General features: G+C 49.2%; 1 protein-coding gene across 1 annotated transcript; it reads right to left on the minus strand.

The window, feature by feature from the left end:
* Positions 1-261: 261 nt before the first annotated feature.
* ANXA3 (annexin A3) lies at positions 262-22,047 on the minus strand. Its single transcript, XM_077301088.1, has 13 exons — positions 21,910-22,047; positions 19,559-19,596; positions 13,648-13,735; positions 12,595-12,689; positions 11,824-11,937; positions 10,864-10,954; positions 7,864-7,943; positions 6,921-6,977; positions 5,046-5,139; positions 4,295-4,390; positions 2,277-2,335; positions 1,747-1,869; positions 262-704 (listed from the first exon to the last, which is right to left on the minus strand). Exons 2-13 carry the CDS (start codon positions 19,571-19,573, stop codon positions 645-647), a joined length of 972 nt encoding a protein of 323 aa, XP_077157203.1. The 5' UTR covers positions 19,574-19,596; positions 21,910-22,047; the 3' UTR covers positions 262-644.
* Between the last annotated feature and the right edge of the window lie 1,926 nt (positions 22,048-23,973).

The following is a 23,973-nucleotide window of genomic DNA, read 5'->3' on the forward strand; positions in this document are numbered from 1 at the left end:
CTGGCTGCATGTGGAGAAGCGGGGAATCAAACCCAGCTTGCCAGATTAGAAACCACCACTCTTAACCCCAACACAAAGCTGGCTTCAAGTTCCTAACATGCACATGATGTACTCAGACACTGAAAGGCAGCCCTTTGTTTTACACTCATAACAAGCCGCACTAAATCATGTCATGCCACACAGCCCTGTCCTACATCACGATTTGGAAACCATCAGTCGGAAAAACAGCACATGCGGAAATTTGGCAAAAACAAACAGAACAGGGATACACTTTTTTAATATCAAGCTTCATTGAGATTCCCAGGATTCCATTCTGTTCCCGTTTCCTCCCTCCCTCCAAAGAGTTCCCAGCTTTGCAAGCAGCAATTATTTCTGCAGCTCAGGCAGATTTTGGCCTATAAAAATGCCCAGCGTGGGTTTCCCCCTCCAGCTCCTGGCGTGCGGAGAAACTAGTGTCGTAATGGCTGGAAGAGACACACTCTGCGGAGAAGCATCTGCCGGCAAAGAGGCTGAAGGAAGAAAGCAATCCAAAGAAAGTGGCCAGCGATTTTACACGTTTCAGAAAGCCATGGCAACAACGGTGAAGAGCAGGGAGGGCAAGGAGGGCGTGGCAGCTTGGCGCATTTCCCGTGGTTCATCTCCCATTAGTCGTCTCCTCCGCAAATCCTGAGCAAGGTGGCCCTGTAATCCCCAGAGGTGTCGGACTGCAGGGAAGAGAAAGGACAAAGAGATGTAGTTCATAGCCACTGAGGGACCCCTTCTCCGTATATATATTTTTTGCACACAAAGCCAGAACAGGGTGGTACAATCACTTCTCTTGCCCTGGATTCTACACTCCTAGCAATGCAGCCTAATATCATATTTGCCTTCTTAGCTGCCGTATTGTACTGTTGGCTCATTTTCCATTTACTGTCCACCAGAACCCCCAAATCCCTTTTGCATGCATGACTATCAAGCCAGGTATCCCGTGTTATATTTATGCATCATATTTTTATTACCCAAATGTAATACTTCACACTTCTCCCTATCAAAATTCACTTTGTTGGCTATGGCCCAGTTGCCCAATCTCTCCAGATCTCATGAAAAGTGGTTCTTTCCTCTGGGGTATGAGACACCCCACCTGGTTTTGCATCATCTGCACAATGGACCCTCTGTCGCCTCGTCCAAATCATTCATGAAAATGTCACCCTAGACGGGCCCCAGCACCGAGGCCTTCACCTTCAATATTATAATAAATATCTTTCATGCCCAGATATACAGAGTCATAGAATCACAGAGTTGGAAGGGACCTCCTGGGTCATCTAGTCCAACCCCCTGCACTACGCAGGACACTCACAACCCTCTCGCTCATCCACTGTCACCTGCCACCCCCGTGAGCCTTCACAGAATCAGCCTCTTTGTCAGAAGGCTATCCAGCCTCTGCTTAAAAATCTCCAAAGATGGAAATCTCCAAACCCTCCACCTCCCAAGGAAGCCTGTTTCACTGAGGAACCGCTCTGTCAGGAACTTCTTCCAGATGTTTAGACGGAATTTCTTTTGAATTAATTTCATCCCATTGGTTCTGGTCTGTACCTCTGGGGCAAGAGAGAACAATTCTGCTCCATCCTCTACCTGGCAGCCTTTTAAATACTTGAAGATGGTTATCAGATCCCCTCTCAGTCGTCTCCTCTCCAGGCTAAATAAACCAATCTGGGGTAAGCCCAACCCCACCGCACACCTCACTAGAGACTTGGTTAAAGTGCTCACTTGAATGGCAGAAGCCAAGGAATGCCCAAACATCCTCTTATATTCAGCTCGAATATCCAAAAGGTCGATTTCTGATCTGGATACCAGGATTCTGTTCAGTGTAAATTCATCTGTTCCGGCCCCCTGTGAACAAGGAGGGGGACGGAATTATTTCTCATATCCATAAGCTGTCTTTCTACTTTAAAAACAACATGCAACGTTTTAAACATTCCATAAAACGATCACTGTTTTACAGCCAGCGTGGCACTGTGGTTAAGAGCCTCTAATCTGGAGAACTGAGCTCTATTTCCCACCCCTCCTCCACAGGCAGCTGGATGACCTTGAGTGAGTCCCAGTTCTCACAGAGCTCTCTCTGAGCCTCAGGGTGGCTGTTGTGGGGAGAGGAAGGGGAGTCGACTGTCAGCCCCTTTGAGATTCTTTTTTGGGGGTAAAAAAGCAGGGTAGAAAAACCCAGCTCAGCTCTCTTAAATTCCAAACACAAAACCTCCGTTTCAAAACTGTAGCGGAACACTCAGAAGCGGAAGACTTACCTTCATAGCCTCCCGTAGTTTTTCCGCAAAGAACGCAGGGGTGTTTTTCGCACATTTAACTTGAAAGGGAGAGGGGAAAAGAAAAAGAATTAGAGTAGACCCTTCAGGTTGCATTATCTCTGTTGAACCACCCCTGAATTCACACACGTACAACTTTGCAGCAGGGCTTACAGCAGGGGTAGTCAAACTGCGGCCCTCCAGATGTCCATGGACCACAATTCCCAGAAGCCCCTGCCAGCAAATGCTGGCAGGGGCTTCTGGGAATTGTAGTCCATGGACATCTGGAGGGCCACAGTTTGACTACCCCTGGCTTACAGGAACGACAGGTGGGGACCTTGCAAAGGATCCCAACAGGTGTTCCGCTGTAGGCCAACCCTCACTTCAGCCATCAGTATGTTTTTCTTCCTACTGCCCTCTTGTGGACAATCATATTAATGGTGCTGGCTGTGCAATTTCCCTTCGAGGAAAGCAGCACAGGGCAGAATGGCGTGCAAATATAATTCGCTATTTTCTAAAAGAGTCATTTTGAAAGGAAAAAACCTACGGTACAGTCCCCTCTGAGACGGCATCCCTATTCTATAGAAAGATCAACAGTTTGAAAGGGAAAAAATAAGATAGGCCTCTCAGCGTTTTGAAATCCACATTGCTCCGTGCATAAAATCTGAGCCTTCCAGGAAGGAAAGCTGAAGAAGGTCCAGTCCACCCCAAGCAGAAAAGGGCACCCAAAATATCGCATTTTGCTGCAGACCTTACATCTATTGTGAGAAAGATATCAAGGCCTCATCTTTGAAGGATAGGTTCTTAGCAGCTGGGGCAAGGAAATGGATTACTGAGGTATCCCTTATGGATTTTTATTTGCTGTGTCCCTTATTCACAGCCCATTTCGGGTGACCCCATGTAGGGTTTTAGAGGCAGGAGGCAAATGGTGGGTTTACCATTGCCTACCTCTGCGTCATGGGCTTGACCCAAATACAAACCAGGACCAATTAAGAGATCTGATGAGATCAGGGCAAACCCTCACGTGTCTCCCCAAATAAATAATTACATATATTAAAAATACAAATTTAAATCCAATGAATAAACACACAAATGAATAAATGGCGGATAACTGATAATAAAGAATGAATAATAAATATATAATGACAAATAATGATAGAATCATAGAACCATAGAGTTGGAAGGGGCCAGACGGGCTATCTAGTCCAACCCCCTGCTCAACGCAGGATCAGCCCTAAGCATCCTAAAGCATCCAAGAAAAGTGGGTAACCAACCTTTGCTTGAAGAAATAGGTACATGATACAAACAATAAAGAAAAATAATAAAGAAATAATCAAAATTAATGAAGAAATAAACAAATAATAAAGAATATATAATATAATAAACGAATAAATAAAAAGATCAATAAATAAAAAGGAATAAAAATGATTTAAAAAAAATGAAAGAATGGATGGATAGAAAGGGTAAAGAGCAGCATTTTAGAATCCTGCTGAAGGACAGCTACCCCCCCCCCCTTGTGCTTCTGGTGCGGGAAGAGGCTAAAGCCCCAAGGATCCTGCCAGGTGAAAGCCCCACCTCCTCTCCAAGACCCCCCACCAGGAAGGTTCTCAACCTCCAAGTGGTGGTTGGAGATCCCCTCAGGTTATAATTCTTCTCCAGGTGACAGAGGTCGGTTGACCTGGAGATGACGGCAGCTTTGGAAAGCTCGCTAACCTGTGGTCCTCCAGATGGTCTATGGACTACAATTCCCATGAGCCCCTGACAGTGTTTTCTGGAGGGGCTCATGGGAATTGTAGCCCATGAACATCTGGAGGACCACAGGTTGACTACCCCTGCTCTACAGCTTTCGAACACACTGAAGTCCCACCCCTCCCCAAACCCCGCCTTCCCCTTCCAAAATCTCCAGGTGGCAACCCTGCCCAGCGGGTTGAATGACAAGCCACTCCCTCGAATTCAAGACCCACCCACCCCCAGCAGATCACCTCCCCTCCTCCTTCCCAACAGCTAAATGTCCTTCTTACCAATCGCCAGCAGTAGATTCTCAAAGTGCCCTGACATCTCGCTCCTGATGCTGTCTTCTATGTCCTTCCCGCAGAGTTTTTGGTACTCAGAGAAGGCTGAGCAAGTGCAAGAGAGAAACACCACCAAGGCAGTCAGCGGAACATCCCTCAAAGTATGAGCATGTTAACAGCATTTTTCCATCCCAAATACAGGGGTCAGAATGTGTGAGAAAGCCTCTTCTGCCCGCTGGATCAGTGGTCCCCAACCTTTTTGAGGCTGGGGACCGGCAGGGCAACTGCCCGCCCGTGCATGCCGCACATGCGCGGACTTGCCCGCGCACATGCACCATGCGCGGCCAAAATTGCGCGTGCGCGGCACTTTCGTGCATGCGCAAAAGTGCAGTGCGTGCGTGACTTCGGTCACGCATGGCGCATGTGCGCATGCGCGGCCCTGATTCCCTCTCCCCCCCTCCCGCAGTAAGAAGCTTTCCGGGCCGCAAGCTTGCGGCCTGGGAAGTTTTTTACTGCAGGGGGTGGGGTGGGGAGAGGGAGCCGCAGCCCGGCGCCAAGGCCTTCGCGGCCCGGCACCGGGCCATGGCCTGCGGGTTGGGGACCACTGCGCTGGATGATGCCTTATGAGAGTGCCTCAATGCTGTTAAAAGTACAACGGGCATGTGTTCGAATCTTGCACTCTGGCAAACCAGACATGCTTGCCCACTTCAAACAGTCACCCTTAACAGAAGAGATGTAACACAATGGGCCTGTTTCTTACTGTGTCTCAGCTGCGGCAGGCTGCTAAAGCAAAAGACCTCTGTGAATTTGTCTTCATCCGTGCCCCACTTCTTTTCGCCCGCGTTGTAGAGGACCTAGAAAAGGGAAGGAGGCGAATGAACCTGAGTGCCTGAGCTCTCTCGGCACCAGCGAATGCTGGCAGGGGGCTCATGGGAATTGTAGTCCATGGACATCTGGAGGGCCGCAGTTTGACTACCCCTGGACTAGACCCCCCGAAGAGCATTGTCAGTTGTTAATGCCGGACCAAAGTCCCCTAAACCAGGGAAATGTGGAGGATGGGAGATACTGTGTACATATCTCAACATTCGCCAAAGGAGCCCTCAGGCAGGAGGGAACCACAATGAGCTGGAAAGTTCAGAGGCACTTGCTGGTGAAACCTGTAAATCCAAAACCGTGGCAGTACACAATTACCAGCTGCTTTGGGGCTCTGCAAACTGGTCTGACCTCCCCATCCGGGGGGTGGGGGGAGTCATTTGAATTTCTTACCAGGGCTGTCTGTCTTGGCCGGACTGGAGCAAAAGATGTGAGTTACAACTTAGTGGCTGTCTAAGTGTAAACTAAGTGCCCTCAAATCACAGCCAGCGTATGGTGACTTTAAGATTCAGTTGCCTTCGCAAGCTGTGGAACGAGTGAACTTGGAAGGTGTTTAAAGGGCTTGTGGTCTCTTTAAACACCCTCTCCAAGCCACAAGTTCACACAGAAGGTCTTTTAAGGGACTGCAACCTCTTTAAACACCCTTCAACTTCAACTATCTGGTGGTCCCAAAAGATTCTGGATATTTTCAGGATCTTTTGAGTTTGGCCATTCTGGATAGCCCCCTCCCCCCCAAATCAAAAACTAGATCCAGCTGAAATAATACCAGAAAAATAACAGTAAGGTATCTTTGGGCTGTTTTTCCAGCTTTGATTAGCCAAATGCACACCCCTAGTCTGCATACTTTTAACCATCCTACCATCACTAACAAATAAAAATGAAGCAAATATCTTCAAAAATGAGTCTAGATTTCATAGAATCATAGAATCATAGCGTTGGAAGGGACCTCATGGGTCGTCTAGTCCAGGGATAGTCAACCTGTGGTCCTCCAGATGTTCATGGACTACAATTCCCATGAGCCCCTGCCAGCATTTGCTGGCAAGGGCTCATGGGAATTGTAGTCCATGAACGTCTGGAGGACCACAGGTTGACTACCCCTGATCTAGTCCAACCCCTTGCACTATGCAGGACACTAATATCCCTATCGCTCAGTCACTGTCACCTGCCACCCCCTTGAACCTTCACAGAATCAGCCTCTGTATCAGATGGCTATCCAGCCTGTTTTTAAAAAGATGGAGAACCCACCACCTCCCGAGGAAGCCTGTTCCACTGAGAAACCGCTCTAACTGTCAGGAACGTCTTCCAGAGGTTTAGACGGAATTTCTTTTGAATTAATTTCATCCCACTGGTTCTGGTCCATCCCTCTAGGGCAAGAGAGAACAACTGTGCTCCATCCTCCATATGGCACCTTTTTAAATACTTGAAGATGGTTATCAGATCCCCTCTCAGTTGTCTCCTCTCCAGGCTAAACAGACCAAGCTCCCCCAACCTTTCCTCCTACATCTTGGTCTCCAAACCCCTCACCATCTTTGTTGCCCTCCTCTGGACATGCTCCACTTGGTCTCCATCCCTCTTCAACTGGGGTGCCCAAAACTGAAGACAGTCCTCCAAGAGAGGCCGAACCAGAGCAGAGTACATTTGCATGATTTATACATGATTGGAGAACATACTAGATGCCCACTGCAATTCAAACTTGGGAGAAACAGCCAGGAGATGTCCCATAACGGGATTCTGTGGCCAGCTCTTTTGTAAATGGACATACCTCCGCATCATTCTTGGCCAGATGTGCATCCACAATTGGGCTTTCACTTCTTCTGCTCTGCAATCAGAGAAGCGAAAGGGTTAAAAACAACACACAAGGTAGTTGACAGAACATTTATTAGCTAGAAATCATTTAGTGTTCCTATGTCCCCGATGCGAATTTAGAGATGGGGAAGGAAGTGTGGCTCGGCCTAAAATATCTGCTTTGCACGCAGCAGGCTCAAAGTTCAATATCCATCTTCTCTTGCTAGAAGGACCAGGTTGGACATGATTTGAAAAAGCTCCAGCTGAGATCCCAGAGTGTTGCTGCCAGCCCGAGCAGGCAATATGATAGACGAAAGGTCTGACTCAGTTGGCAGCTTCATGTTGATTCTTGGAAAGGAACACGGGTGACGCACAAGATTTGTGTCATATTCTATTTCCTCGAAAAGGTCCATGTCGAGACAGATGTACCAGGTGAACACAAAAGAAAGAACACTCTCAGATGGTCTCAGTGGCTGGCTAGGAAGCAAGACGCTGCGATGTTCATTTCTGCACTGAGAGACCTGAGCTGGCATCCCTCCACAAAGAGACTGTGGAATGCACAATTTGGAGCTGCTGTATCCTGATTCAGACCCTCAGTAGAAGCTCTCCAGGGACTCCGGCTGGGGTCTTTCACGTCAGCCACTGCAAGATCTTTCTGCCTAGCGATGCCGGGGATTGAACTTGGGACTTGCCAAGCAGGGGCTCTGCCAGTAAGCCACAAGCACTCCCTCATGGGAGCATTTCCTGGTGGTAAGATGGTGCTATGAGAGAAAGTGTGTGATCCAGCTCAAGAAGCTTGTGACCTGGAAGGCCAGGGGAGCTGGAATGTCATGGAAAGAACTATTAGGGGAAAGAGGGAACGGTGCATTGGTGCCGCGTGCTCCAACCAATCACCACGGAGGCTGCCCCAGGTTGCTTACATCCGCCAGGGTCAGCAGGGCCTTCCGGAAGTTGCCGGACGTGTCAGAGCTGATGTCATCGCCGAGGCTCTTCTTGTGAACTGAGAGAGACAAAGAAAAGCCCAGGGGAGATAGGCATGAAGAAGCGGAGAAGTAGCAAGTTAACCTTTTCAAAGTTAGCCTGTTTAGCAGCAGTTAAATGTAGCTACATGACAAAGCCGTGTAAGATATGCTTCTGTTTTTTGCAAATAAAAATGTCTTTCGCTTGTTACCATCAGACACAGATCACCTTTGCAATGTGTTTGAACAGCATTTTCCCTTTAATTGGGAAATGAGGAGAACTGTTGATTCTGCGGAAGGCTTCTGTGCTTAGGAGCCAGTGTGGGACAGTGGTTAAGAGAGGCGGCCTGGGTTTGAGTTCCTGCTCCTCCCCATGCAGCCAGCTGGGTGATCTTGGGCTAGTCACAGTTCTCTTAGAATTGGCCTCTGCAGAGCAGTTCTCTTGGAGCTCTCTCAATCCCACCTAACTCCCAGGGTGTCTGTTGTGGGGAGACTAAGCCACTTTGAGATTCCTTTCGGCAGTGAGGTACAAAAAATAGTCGTCTTTGAGAGCCAGCAAGTTATAGTGGTTAAAGAAAAGAAGAGCAGTGGCCTCTAATGTGGAGAACCAGATTTGGTGTTCCACTCCTTAACATACCAGCCAGCTGAATGGCCTTAGGCTAGTCACAGTTCTCTTAAGAAGAAGAAGAGTTGGTTCTTATATGCCACTTTTCTCTACCCGAAGGAGGCTCAAAGCGGCTTACAGTCGCCTTCCCATTCCTCTCCCCACAACAGACACCCTGTGGGGTGGGTGAGGCTGAGAGAGCCCTGATATCACAGCCCGGTCAGAACAGCTTTATCAGTGCCGTGGCGAGCCCAAGGTCACCCAGCTGGTTGCATGTGGGGGAGCGAAGAATCGAACCTGGCATGCTAGATTAGAAGTCCGCACTCCTAACCACTACACCAAACTGGCTCTCTCTTAAGAGCTGCTCTCTGCAGGACAGTTCTCTCAGAGCTCTCCCAGGGAGTCAGTTGTGGGGGAGAGGAAAGAAAAGGTGTTTGGAAGTCATGTTGGGACTCCGTCAGGGGGTGAAAAAGCGGGGCATAAAAAAACCCCAACTGTTCTTTTTCCAAGGCAAATAATTTTTTTCCAGCATTTAACCCAATACTTTACAGATGAGCTGGCCCGCAACGGGATGCTTCTTTTGCAGCACTTTAAACATGCTCGCTCACTTCCCTTCTTGGGCTCCTTGGAGCCAACTGAGCTGCCAAGCCCTTCGGAGGAAAGAAAGAGCCCTGAGGCCACAAGAAGCCGCTCTGTGCAAAGAAGGCGGAAATCCTGACGTCCCAGGGAAGGCCCAGTGCTTAGTCATGCAGCTCTGCTTAGCTCCACGGCACTATTAAGCAACGGCTTATTCCGCTCTGGTCGGATCCACACAGCTCTTAGGCGTGGGGCGTTCTTGAAAAAACAACAACAACAAAATTACGCTTTACAAAAACAAATCGGCGAGGCGAAATTAAAGGCCCTCTAGCCAGTTGGATCCCATCTCTGTGGAGTAAACCACCATGTGGTTAATGGGCGATCGCTCACCCTCGTGCACGGGGATGGCTTTGGGACACGTCCAGTAATGACTCCATCAGCTGGTTCTTGGCTCCCGTTTTTATGGGCACCGCTCAGCCGGCCCAGGGTCTCATTCGCAGACCTCGCACCAGAGCCAGAAGCGAAATCTGCCCCCGCCCCCCACTCCTGGCCGGGCTTCATCCATCTTCTAAGAAAGCAGCTATTAATCTTCCTGCTCTTAATCAAAGCAACGGACTCCCCGCACCATGGCCGCACCTACGCCAAGCCTGGACTTCTCTGGCTGGGCTGCATTTAACTCCCCGATCCATCTCAATCAGGTTCTCTAGAACTCCGAAATTCATCTGCCTGAAAAACAGGACACTCCCTTCTGAGAACCTCTGGAGAATGAAAGCAATCTGGGATGGACCGGGGGGGGGGCAGGGGGTGACACGGAGGGAAGAAGAACAAGAGTTGGTTTTTATACTCCGATTTTCACTACACGAAAAGTCTCAATGCAGCCTTCCCTTCGTCTCCCCACAGCAGATACCCTGAGAGGTAGCTTTGAGAGAACTGTAACTGACCCAAGGTCACCCGCTGGCTGCATGTGGAGGAGTGGGGAATCAAACCCGGTTCTCCAGATTAGAGGCTGCCACTCTTAATCACGGCACCACACTGGTTCTCTGAGCCATAGAACTGTAAAATCATCATAGAATCATAAAACCATAGAGTTGGAAGGGCACATATACAGACCTGTCAGTATACCCTGTGGTAGGGCAGATGCCAAAGCCCAGAATGTCAGGGAGGGGGGGCACTACCACAGCCCTTTCCCGGTTGCCCACCTACTTATTAAGAGCCCACTCCCCTTCATGCTCCAAGCTGCATTCACTGTCCAGATTGGTCAAACTTTGAGAGGACTGGAAAACGAGAAGGAGAAAGGCAGATAGGTAGGCAGTGGGGGAGGAGAAGGCAGGTGGGCAAGACAGTGTAAGGGGGGGGGAGAATGGCAAACAGAGGAGGGAATGAGGGACTGCACGCTTCCCGCTCAGGAATCAATGAAGCCTGGAACCAGTAATCCAACCCTCCGCTCAATGCAGGATTAGCCTAAAGCATCCCTGACAAGCGTTCGTCCAGTGGTTGCCAGAAGATTGCCAGTGATGGGGAGCCCCCTGACCCCCAAGCAGTGAATTCCACCATTGAACTCGTCTTACGGAGCAGCGACACACAAAAGGCAGACCATGGTGAACCATCCCACTAGATGGTCTCATGCCTTGACCATCCCACTAGAATTCGCCATGTCAGCTCTGACCCCTGTTCGCCCATCTCTGCTTTAGCCATCTCATGCCTGGGGGCAGGGAGGGGGCGTCAATACGCTGACTGCTCTGTTAAGATTTCACCCAGTCTGGACAGAAAGGTTTCTTTACTTGTGTAGTAGGCCTGGGCGACTTCCTTCATTTGCCGGTTGTTCCTGGAAGCAAGGATCTCGATCAGCACCTTCTCATTGGTCCCCGAACCCTTAAAAACAAAACAAGCCATGGTTTAGGGAAGAGCTCCGTGAGGATCCTGGGTGGATCCGCCTTCGGAAAAAGCTGAGGCACCAATAAACTGATTTTTTTTTAATAACATTTTGAAAGCGGGAACATATATTCCATAAGATGGTTTTTTGGTGTTCTCCCAGCACTCACAGGAAATACGTATTTGAAAAATTGAAAACAGAGGCTTTCAAGCTCTATATTCAGCATAAATAAAGCCGGGTCTTTAAAAAGCATTTCACTCATTTCAAAAGTTTAAAATACTAGGCATCTCTACAGTCAGTAATGCGATTGCCTAACCCTGTTGAGTCTTTCCTCAAAGCCCAAAGCAGCCCTGAAATAGGTTCTGCCACTTCCCCCTTTCCCTGGCAAAAACCGAGGCGTCAACTGCCAATATTGTTGTAGTTGTCTAGCAACCGCCACAGAGGGCATATGCTTCTTAAAGGTACAGGCACTGCTTCTACTCTTTCTAGATTTCAGAATTTTCTGCAAACCTGGAGGTTGTAGAACAAAACTGGAGGTTGTCTTCTCTATTCATGGCCCTGATCCCTAGATTTCAGAATCTGCAGATTTGGCTGCAGTGAGAATTAGATATATTGATCTCAAATATATATATATATAGTAAATTTTTAAAAAAATCTTGTCTTGAAGCGCCACCAGAAAGAGCGGGCTAAATCAGGGGTAGTCAACCCGTGATCCTCCAGATGTTCATGGCAGCTGCATGGTGTTTGCTGGCAGGGGCTCATGGGAATTGTTGTCCATGAACATCTGGAGGACCACAGGTTGACTACCCCTGGGCTAAATCACTTCAATGAATACAGCAAACATAGCATCACCATTATGGATACCTACTTTCATGGCTTTCTTCAGCTGTTTAGCATCAAAAGCCGCTGGTGGAGTTACAAGAGCGACCATCACATCCTCCAGGTGACCTGACAGATCGGCCTTCAATGCATCTTTCAGATCCTAAACAGAACACAAAAGGAACAGACTACTTCTCACGGTCAAAATTCACATCCGTAACCTCACAGCCCATTTTGCTTTCACCACTGGGATATCACAAAAATGGCTCCTTCCACACGAAGAAGGGTTCTAGCCAGTCCTCCAAGGCACGTATTTCATCCAGAACTGGGCTGCCCCGCCTCCCCACACTCAGTCCTCACTAACCCCCCCTGGGCCCCCACAGCATCCCCAGGATGGCCAGACACTTATTTACTGCAGATGGGACTCACAAAGCACTGCTCCATCTCTCCAGCTCTCTGACATACGGCTACAATTTATACTTTGCCATTCCTCAGAGGTGCTCCAGACACTGCACATGAACATACCCTCACAACAATCCTGCAAGGTAGGTCAGGAGACCTGCTGAAGGCTACCTAGAAAGCTTCATGGAGAGTGGGACCCTGTTTGTCTAGTTACAACATTACTCCCTGTGCCCCATTGTCTTTTGGGGAAGGCAGGCTCAGGACATGGCCTCCCAGTATGCGAACCCCCGAAATCTCACGTTACTTTTCTTGGCAAAGCCAAAGGTGCAGTTTAGTTATCACTGCAGTCCCGTACAGCGGGAATATTTCCATTCCGTTCCTGCACTGATGGGTTCTCATATGTGCCGAGAGTTTTTACCTTTCCTGAAGCCTGCCGATATTGACCTGCGATCATTAGCCGCTGAGCATTCGACCTGCTCGTAAGGATGTCGATGAGAGTTTTCTCGTCTGTTCCTAAAACGAAATGCATCCCATTGTCATTTGGAATCAGCTGAACCCCCACTCCCAAAAACAACACAGCCCAGCGATGAGACAGCACTTTGGTCTGCTTAGCCTGGAGAGGAGGCGACCGAGAGGGGACCTGATAACCATCCTCAAGTATTTAAAAGGGTGCCATATAGAGCAGGGGTAGTCAACCTGTGGTCCTCCAGATGTTCATGGACTCCAATTCCCATGAGCCCCTGCCATCTGGAGGACCACAAGTTGACTACCCCTGATATAGAGGATGGAGCAGAGATGTTCTCTCTTGTCCCGGAGGGACGGACCAGAACCAACGGGTTGAAATTAATTCAAAAGAATTTTCAGCTAAACATCCGGAAGAAGTTCCTGACAGTCAGAGCGGTTCCTCAGTGGAACTGGTTTCCTCGGGAGGTGGTGGGTTCTCCATCTTTGGGAATTTTTAAACTGAGGCTAGATAGTCATCTGACAAAACTGCTGATTGTATGAACACAGGCAGATTGTGAGTGTAGCTCAGAGTCGTAGCTCTCTTGGCAAAGCTCTCCCATACCTGCGAGCTGAAGGCCGGTGTTATACGACTAGAGTTCCTGCTACAACTTTGAGCTGGATATATAGTAAAAAGACACGATCGTCATCAATATAGAATAGAAAAAAAATATCGGAACATTGGAAACTTGCAAGGATAATTTTCACAATCGTAGGAGGAAACGACCACCGATGAAAATTCAGCATCGAAAACGGCACAAATCTAGAGTCCGTTTTGGTTGCTTCATTAATCATTAAAACAGAGATAAGACGCAATTTGATGTTGGCTTCAATATCTCATTAACGTGTCCTGTACAAATATTATACTGGATACAGGTTTTGATAGCCTGGGACAGGTTCTCTCTTTTTTTCTGTTGCTTCCTTTATTCAGAACCGCCTGCAGTTACGAGGGAGAGTTGCACAAGCTTACCCATCCCCTTCATGGCTTTCCGAATGGCCTCGGCGTCTCTCGCTGGATTAAAACCCGCAGCATCGTGGATTGTGCCTCGATTGCCGACCTTAAAAAAAAAAAAGTGGTGTGGGGGGGAGGAATCCAAATTTACAAAGATATTCTTCTGGTTTTAAGCCCCAAAATGCACACACCAATTAACACAGGAGAGTCACTGCTGAGCACAATGAGCACAATGCTTCACATGGGAAAAGGGCTCAGAATAAGCTCCATTTCCCTGAATGGGACGAAAGAAGGGTAAAGAAGAAAACTGAGGGCCAGAAACACCTCCTGATTGCCATGAGAGACAGCTCAGCTTCATTGATCCACGAGGGAAAGGGGGGGGGGATGAATATTTTATGAATATTTCAATATCTGCAGATATGAATTACAAGGATGTACATTCAGGTCGGTCGCCGTGTTTGGTCCGAAGCAGCAAGACAAAGTTTGAGTCCAGGGGCACCTTTAAGGCCAACTGAGTTTTATTCGCGGTATAAGCTTTTGTTGCAGGCATGCTTCGTCAGATTGTTGGATTTATTTACTTAAGTATTGATCATATGGTTCGTGCATCGTAGATAGGAGATCCAAGGATTGTCCGGCGGCCGCATGGAACATTCTGAGGTGTTTTGCCATTTCCTGCCTCTGCATCATGACCCCTAGTGGTCCTTGGAGGAACTACCATCCACATCCTCAAAGGTCTCCCATCCAAATACTAGTCAGGATCAGTCCTGCTTAGATCTGATTGGCTCCAGCTTGCCTGGGCTGTCCAGGCCAACGAGGAGAACGTATCTGAAGTATCTGAAGAAGTCTGCTTTCGTAAAACTTGGTGAATCTTAAAGGTACGGCTCAACTCAACCTTCTTATAATTATATAATTAAACTGCTGGCTTGCAAGGAGAACGAGAGAAGTTTTGGATTGGACAGCCAATCCCACCATGATTTTAAAAAAAAACTTTTTGTGAAATGGCATGCCAGCTCTAGTACCAATACCCGAGTCTTTTTACTGACATGTTTAGGGAATTGTTTAGTTTCTCCCACTAGGACTAGGAGGACCAGAAACATAACTTTCTCCAAAAGAAGACAACTGCCCTTGTAAGCTTCCCCCCCACCCCCAATGCCAACAATCCAAGCCACATTCTTCCAGTTATGGCCTGACCACAGGAATATAAATTTGACCATACTTTTTTTTGGGGGGATGCCCGGTTAAGCACTTCCAGGACATTCAATGAGAGACTTCAAAATTGTTTTCTTGCCAAAAAAAAAAAAAGTCAAGAACAGACTGGAAAGGGAAACTGCTGAGATATAAGTTATCACAACAATGGAACCCCTAGGACTCAACAGGGATATTGGTTTTTTATCTCATTACTTCTGCTAACCTCATTTGGCTCTTATACCTGCATTGCTTATAATCCCCTCTTCATTTTGTTTCATTTGGGACAATTGGATGCAGATTGTAATGTGATATAATGAATAGTAGTATGTAATGTAATTTAGAATCGAACTCTCTGGTTTTACAAAATCAGCATGTCACTTATGGGGATGCCTCCATGCTTGGGTGGAGACGAATGGAGCTAGCAGCAGGTGTCTTTTAATGACTTCTTTTCAGAACTGGGAAAGCCTTTGCCATTAATCACTAACCTTAACATTAAACACTAGCCTTAACTGGCAAAGCATCTGCCATTAATCACTAACATTAACATTTTTATTCCCCTTGTGATTTTTGCTTAGAGGAATTGAACCCCAAGGACTGATGAACTTCACTTTGTTATTCTAGCAAGGCATTATTTGTTTGTTTGTTTGTTTGATTTTTGGGCTGCCCCACCCCAAGATGGTCTTGGGGGCGGCTTACATCAGAAATAAAACAAAGTTAAATCACTGAAAAGAGACTATATGCTAAACACAACACCTTAAGTTTCCTGTAGTCACTTCATTCCAAAGTCTTCTTAACACACCCCTCACAAGCCAGGATTGTTTGTGCTAAATATCTTCATTCTGCTGCATATTTGTTGGGTAACTTCACGATGCCGGTTACTAATTTCCTGCTAATTTACTCTCTTCTCATATCTGCATTCTGATTATTTCTATTTCATTGTCGGAGGAAGTGTGCCTGCACACGAAATCTCACACCTTGAATAAAATTTAGTTGGTCTTCAAGGTGCCCCTGGACCCAAATTTTGTTGAGTTAAGAACTATTGTAGCTTTCTGTTGATAACATCTAATCCAGCTAAAAACGGGGCAGGAGGAACTGAACTTGGGTGTGGAGAAGGGAAAGGGGGAAAAAACAAGAGATGACCTCAGCCTTTCAGGAATGTTGACTTAGTTCCTCGGTTTTAAAAGAGAGACAGAAAGGGGGAGGGAATGGCCAGGACCAGAATCCGGCCAGCAGAAGAACGCTTTGATACTGAGCACAGCCAAATCCAGCCCACAAAAGGGACACAATGGACAGCACATTCCTGAAATCGCCTCCCAAATAACGTACACTGGCAGTACAACAAGGGCGTGAAACGCTAGCTGGATAAAGTTCTCATAAACGGCGACATTTCAGAAAGCTCCTCTGCTCATCCCGGAGAGATGCTGTTTAAGCCAGGGAGACAGTGGGTCGGGGAAATTCGCTGCCACGAAGAAGAAGAAGAAGAAGAAGAAGAAGAAGAAGAAGAAGAAGAAGAAGAAGAAGAAGAAGAAGAAGAAGAAGAAGAAGAAGAAGAAGAAGAGTTGGTTCTTATATGCCGCTTTTCCCTACCCGAAGGAGGCTCAGAGCAGCTCACAATCACCTTCCTTTCCTCTCCCTACAACAGGCACCCTGTGAGGTGGGTGAGGCTGAGAGAGCCCTGATATTCCTGCTCAGTCAGAACAGCTTTATCAGTGCTGTGACTAGATCAAGGTCACCCAGGGGCTGCATGTGGGGGAGCGCACAATCGACCCCGGCATGCCAGATTAGAAGTCCGCACTCCTAACCACTACCCCAAACGAGCAGGACAAGGGGTGTGAACCCTCAGAAGAACATTCAGAGGCTTCAGTGTCAAGGGCCCCAAAACAAAGAGAATAAGAGCTGGGGTTTTTTTAATACTCCGCTTTTCATTCCCCAAAGGAATCCCAACGTGAGACATGTTTGGGTATGATCCTGCCCCCTGGCTTAAAATTTTCTAGGGCGGCCAACCCCCTGGTGGAGACCTCTCGGAATCGCAACTGATTTCGGCAGCAGCAGCAGAAAAACAGCCAGAGCCCAGCAACACCTCCCAGGGGTAGTCAAACTGCGGCCCTCCAGATGTCCATGGACTACAATTCCCAGAAGCCCCCTGCCAGCGAATGCTGGCAGGGGGCTTCTGGGAATTGTGGTCCATGGACATCTGGAGGGCCGCAGTTTGACTACCCCTGTTCCAGACTGACAAAATGGACGACAGGGGAGGAGCTTTCGAGAGAGTCTGTGCTCACCTCTTCCTTCACAACTAGGATGGGACTCCTAGCAGGAAAGAGCAAGAATTCAGCAGTAAAGACTCACACCATTTGTGGAAGGGGAGGAGCTTTTTTGAGTCTCTCCTCACTTCTTCAAGAATCTGAGGGAGGGAGCCGTGACTCACGAAAGCTCCTCTCCTGCCACAAATTGTGTGTCTTTAAGGTGCTCCTGGACCCTGGCTCTTTTCTGCTAGGACAGACAGACTAACACAGCTTGTCTATCTTGAGCTGATCTGGAGTCTACAGAGGATGTGAGAAAATGGCTGCTTTAGGCAACGGACTCTGGCCTGACCCCTCTACTGGCGTCCCTCCCTTCTCCAAACCTCACCCCAAAAGTCTCCAGGAAGTTCCCCACCTGGAGTTAGCAACCCTAAAGCAGCCAGGGTGAAGGGCAGGCATTGCTCACCAGGAAAATGGAAGGGGAAGAGTTAAAACCCTCCTCTCCAGCACAAGGGCCCTGATCCATGCTGACCTGCACTCCAGCAGCTCCATTTGGCTGCTCAGTTTCACGCTGATCTCTGATCACTAATCCCAAACGGAGAGGGCGTGTCAAAACCAAAGGTGAGGAGCCCTCTTGCAGAATCAAAAAACCTAACCGCCAATTCCAAAGAGTAAGGTTTCTTCCTCACTGAAATGTCTGTGCACAACACAACAGAAGACAGAGAGTGTTCGTTCTCCCTGCCCGCCTCCTTCCAGGCAGCCTTGCTAAGAATTATTATTATTATTATTATTATTATTATTATTATTATTAGATTTATATCCCGCCACTCCCTTGCGGAATCCACCATTCCCACAGCCAGGCTGGACAATTTATCACAGTGGTTCTCAACCTTCCTAATGCCATGACCCTTTAATATAGTTCCTCCTGTTGTGGTGACCCCCAACCATAAAACGATGCAAGGGTTCTTTCACAGAAATTAAACCTAAACTGACCAATGGCGTAAAGATCCATAGTTCATGATTGTTTATAAATTGGTTCTTTCGGGGGGTTTCTCAGTTCAGTTCTGCCTCTTGTCCCACCATGCCGATCTCGCTCTTTTCCGCTGCTCTAGACAGACAAACGTTCTATCTCGATCTACCTCGCAAGGCTGTTGTGTGGATGAAATGGAAGAGGAGCGATGTCGGCCACTCCGGGACCCCCTTGGAGAGAAGGGCTGCTCGCCCTGCCGCGACCCCTGTGAAAGGGTCGTTCGACCCCCAAAGGGGTCCCGACCCCCAGGTTGAGAACCACTGCTTTATCGTTTTGGACTTCAGAGGGCAGTGAATGGCATCACCCAACCCTGCCTCTGCATCCCGGAGGAAACCAGAAATCCCTCCCCAGCGCTCTGCCCAGAACTCAGCCGTTTATTTCCACCCGCCCTCCCCACCGACACATCTCTGCAAAAGAAAAGAGTGCTTTCTTTCGCTGACCGCAGGAGTAACCCCACTTCCTCCTCTGTCACTCCAGAGACGGTTTCCAAACGGTCTGTTTACTGTGTTCCGCCACACCTATATTGACCAAGCAAGAACCCGGCTGCGGGTGCCCTCGGCTCCAAAGCTGGGGTCCCGCCCACAGGTGGAATCTGTCTGCCAAACGGGGGCCAGGAACACGGTTGCTAGGGCCCTTCTGGCAAATGCCCGGCAACGGAGAAGGGCTGGGGTGAGGGGAGGGGGGGGGGTTACTGGCAAGGTGGCGAGGCCTGGGCAATAGCACTTGCATGAAGTAAAGTCCCAGTTCTCTCAGAGCTCTCTCAGCCCCAACTGCCTCTCACGATGCTAGCTGCGGGGAGAGGAAGGGAAGGCGATCGTAAGCTGCTTCGAGACTCCTTAGGGAAGAGAAAAGCAGGGAATAAAAGCCAGCAGTTCTTCTCTTTAATTGATAAAGGCAGCCTGGACCTTCGAAAGCTTCTACTCCCCAAATCTTGATGGTCATTCAGATGCAACTGGATTCAGTTCTAGAACTATGGCTGTCCCCAAGTCCAGTACTATGACCCTCCGTGATGTTGCTCTTTGAATGTTTATGGCCTAAACGTGCATCCCAAATTCAGGAATTACTTATAAGGAGGCTCAAGGCACGGTTTACTTGCCAGTAGATTGTGGGGGCTCCCTTTGGCTACTTGACTGGGCAGGCTTACCCACAGGAGATCTGCCGGCAATTCGTTGCCTCCAGCGTGCAAAATCAGCCCAATTCTCCCATCACAGCATCTACCAAAGCAATCTCGCCAGATCTCAGAAGCTAACCAGGGCTGGCCCTACTTAGCAGTTGGATGGGAGACCCTCGTGCCGCAGCTGCTACGCAGAGCCCACGGCAAGCCACCTCCATTCCTCTCCTGACTTGAAAACCCGACGGCATCAAGCCAGACGGCAACCGTGACTTGCCTGCCTTCTCCCCCAACACAAGCTCCCGGGCAAAATCCAAGTTGAACAAGACAAAAACATTTCAGCCTTTTCATTTTACTCACCCAAGCAGATGCCATGATGATCTTCCCTCAGGAGGATGCTGAAGAAGAAAGCAGATATCAATACAACAACGACAATGGCTAGCAGGGGCTCATGGGAATTGTAGTCCATGAACATCTGGAGGATCACAGGTTGACTACCCCTGAGCTAGAGGCCTTGCAGGTCCCATGCTGCAGAGGAGAGGACACACAGTAATGGGTTTAAACTACAAGTACAACGATATAGGCTAGATATCAGGGGGGGAAATTTCACAGTCAGAGTAGTTCAGCAGTGGAATAGGCTGCCTAAGGAGGTGGTGAGCTCCCCCTCACTGGCAGTCTTCAAGCAAAGGTTGGATACACACTTTTCTTGGATGCTTTAGGATGCTCTGGGCTGATCCTGCGTTGAGCAGGGGGTTGGACTAGATGGCCTGTATGGCCCCTTCCAACTCTATGATTCTATGATTCTATGCCCTGCATGGCCCCTTCCAACTCTGATTCTATGATTCTATGCAAAATGTAGCGAATGGCCGTAAAGAATTAAGCAACTTATTTAAAAGAATCCTTCAATTTTACACGCATTGGTGAACACATCCAAAACATTGAACACATGCCCACCCAGGCCCCCCCCTTCCCACCCCCTCCAGACCCATCACTGGGCATTTGGGGAGGGGGGACTGGTCAACATAACCACATATCAACCGATAAATATTTTTTAAATATATAAGAATTCATTAACTCGCACCCATTTGGGAAATGCTTCCAGGGCCACCAAGATACCCCTGGTTTAGAAAGGATGCCACGCCCCACTGCCCCTCTGTGCAAGCATGGGGTCTTCTGGAAACTGGGATGCCCTTCACACACGACAACACCATCCCCCCACACACACACACAGCTGCTGTGCACAAGCATTGGCCCCTGTTCCCCAGGGGCCACAGAAGCGTGCACCTCTGGTTTGCCAGCATCCTGTCAAAACCGAACCACAAGGGCTCCTTTTTTGAGACTCTTTCAACCAGGGTGAGGAACGCTTTTGGCTGAACGCTGCCGGAGATGAAAGATGCCAGACCCGAAAGGAATTTTGACTCACCCCCTCAAAATGCATTTTCCACTTCTCTCTCTATCTCTATCTCTCTCTCTCTCTCTCTCTCTCTCTCTCTCTCTCTCTCTCTCTCTCACACACACACACACACAGGAAGAGCAGAAATGCACAGAGCTAATCTCAGTGGTTTTGTCGGAGAGAAAACGCTCCCCACCCATCCTGAAGCAATGGAAACAAGGAAGCCCAGAGCACTTTAACAGCAGGGAGAGTCTCCACTGGGTGTTTTTCTATCATACGTAAGGATCAAGGCTACAAGCAGATGTCGTTCAGGGAGAAGGCTTTTATACCCCACTTTTCTCTACCCGAAGGAGTCTCAAAGGGGCTTACAATGACCTTCCCTTCCTTTCCCCACCACAGGCACCCTGTGAGGCAGGGGAGAGCCCTGAGAGAACTGTCACTGGCCCAAGGTCAGCCAGCGGGCTGCATGTGGAGGAGGAGCGGGGAATCAAAGCCGGATTTCCGGATCAGAGCCTGCCGCTCTTAATACCTCCCTGGCTCATGGAGCCATTTCTTGGATTCTTTGCCAGGTTTAGAGGACGAGGCCCTGATAAGATGGGATGGCCATTTGTATCCGAGGAAGTGTGCACCGAAGTTTATCCCCTGAATCAAACTCTGTCGGTCTTAGAGGGCCGTTGGACTCAAACTTTTGTTTTATAAGAAGGGCCCTGCTGGGTCAAGCCAGAGGTCTATCCAGCCCAGCGTCCTGTCTCACACAGTGGCCAGCCAGTTCCTCGGGAGAGCCAAGAAGAGAGCAGAGAGGCCGAGGCCTTCCCCTGATTGTGCCTCCTGGCCCGGGGATCCAGAGGTTCGGTGCCTCTGAGGGCGGAGGTTTCCCCTCAGTCACCGGGACTAGTATCCATCAACAGGTTGGTCCTCCAGGAAACTATCCAATCTATCACCCTGCGGCAAATCCCACATGTTCAAAGCTCGCTGCGTAAAGTGGTATTTCCTTTGCCTGCCCTGAACCTACTGCCCACCAGGCTCAATGGATGTCCTCCAGTTCCAAGATTTCGGCAGAGGGAGACCAAGGTCTCCCGGTCAACTCTCTCCACCCCTCCCAAGAAACCCCCCTCCCACTTTAGGCATCTCTTTTCCCAACGGGAAGCCCCCAGACCCTTCCTCCTTTCCTCCTTGGGAAGTCACTCCAGCCAGCCCAGCCCTCCTCGGCAGCCCTCTTCTGCGGCGGGACGGGCCGGCATCGGGGGCAGGACGCTTTTTCTCCACCCCCTCCCCCCGGAAAACCACCCCGGGCGGGAGAAGCCCCCGCCCGACCTACCGGCCAGCAGCAGCTCCAGCCCCGGCGCGCCTCCAGCCGCCTCCGTGCCCAGCGCCGCGCCCAGGGAGGCTCCACCTGCCCGGCCGCCGCGGAGGAGGAGGAGGAGGAGGAGGAGGAGCGGCCGGGTCAGGCAGCCTCCAGCCCCGGGGCGGGGAGCCCGCTTGCCGCGCCCTCCCTGCGCCCGACCGCCCCAGGGCTCGCCTGCCTGCCTGGCCCGGGACTCTTGGCGCGCCGGTCTCCCCGCCCGGCTGGAGGTGGCATCGCCCGCCCGCCGCTTCCCAAAGCACGGGGTCCCCGGGGCATGTGCAGAGTCCCGAAGCCTCCGGGGCGCTGGCGGCTGCCTGGGTAGCCGGGTTGCCAGCTGGGCGGGAGGAACACGTCCTGCCGGTTCCATAGAAAGGGAGAGAAACGACGCCCCGTCCAGCCTCTGTGAAAGAGACGGGTGGTTTATACCCCGCTTGTCACTACACTGAGGAGTCTTCAAGCGGCTTACAAATACCGTCCCCACAACTGAATCCCTGGGAGGGTGGGAGGGAGGTGGGGCTGGGAGAGCTCGAGAGGGAACTGGGACTGGTACAAGGTCTCCCTGTGAGGTAAGTGAGACAGAGCTCCGAGAGAACTGTGATTGCCCTCCCCAAGGTCACCCAGCTAGCTGCATGTGGAGGAGGAGTGGGGAATCAAATCCAGTTCTCCAGATTAACCACGACACCACACTGGGATGCCAGCCTCCAGGTGGGAAGAATTAATAAATTCTTGGAGGCAAATAATGATGATGATGATGATGATGATGATGATGATGATGATGATGATGTAAAACCTCTTTCAGAGTGAATTTCTTGGACTATCGTGGTATAGGAAATTATTCATGACCCAAATAAGTCAATTGCTTTTCTTTCAGAGTTGAGCGCTGAGTGACCTCCGGTAAAGTCCATTTCAGCTAGAAATATCGTCTTCTTCAGGACTTATTTCTACAAAGAACAGAAATAAACTGATTCTTTTAGAACAATTCCTTATAATGTGACATAGATGCAGAAACCTGACATGAACATGGAGCACAATAAAATAATTATCTATAAATCTATATCTATATATCTACCGTGCCTGCACAGCCTTGGGGAATTTCGTTTCACTGAAGCCAGGCATCAAAGGAAAGCTGCCGGCAACCAGCTTAAATGCCCACAGCAGGTGCATCCAATTTAGAACAGAAGGCTCCGAACTGACCCTCAAAGAAGCAAAGTGAAAGGCATAAAATGGTGCGAAAGGAATCTACGTATGTACGCTATGTTCTTACATAATGGATTATAAGCAGAAGGAAAGGTCCATTTCATTATGAAACCTCCTGGAACTAGATTTTGCACGTGATACAGGACAGAGAGGAGAGTTGGTATAGAAGAGTTGGGTTTTATACCCTGCTTTTCTCTACCAGGTGGAGCATCAAAGCAGCTTCCAGTCACCTTCCCTTCCTTTCCCCACAACAGACACCCTGTGAGGGAGGGGAGGCTGAGAGAGCCCTGAGATTACTGAAGAAGAAGAGTTGGTTCTTATATGCCGCTTTTCTCTACCCAAAGGAGTCTCAAAGCGGCTTACATTCACCTCCCCTTTCCTCTCCCCACAACAGACACCCTGTGAGGGAGGTGAGGCTGAGAGAGCCCTGAGATTACTGAAGAAGAAGAAGAAGAAGAGTTGGCTCTTATATGCTGCTCTTCTCTACCAGGTGGAGCCTCAAAGCAGCTTCCAATCACCTTCCCTTCCTCTCCCCACAACAGACAACCTGTGTGGTGGGTGGGGCTGAGAGAGCTCTGTCAGGAGTGTTCTGTGAGAACAGAGCTATCAGGACTGTGACTAGCCCAAGGTTACCCAGCTGGCTGCATCAGGAGCTGGGATTCAAACCCGGCTCACCAGATTAGAAGCCATTGTTCTTAACCACAACACCATGCTGTCTCTGTTTAAACATTTAGCTGTTTATTAAACAGTATATTTAAAAAAAATGGTTTTGCCTCCACAGTTTATTCATTCTACCCGAGCTGTTTGGTCATTCTGGCCTGTAGCCTCCAGGTGGGGCCT

The sequence above is a fragment of the Paroedura picta genome, chromosome 10 (genome assembly GCF_049243985.1).
Source record: "Paroedura picta isolate Pp20150507F chromosome 10, Ppicta_v3.0, whole genome shotgun sequence".
Classification (NCBI taxonomy): domain Eukaryota; kingdom Metazoa; phylum Chordata; class Lepidosauria; order Squamata; family Gekkonidae; genus Paroedura; species Paroedura picta.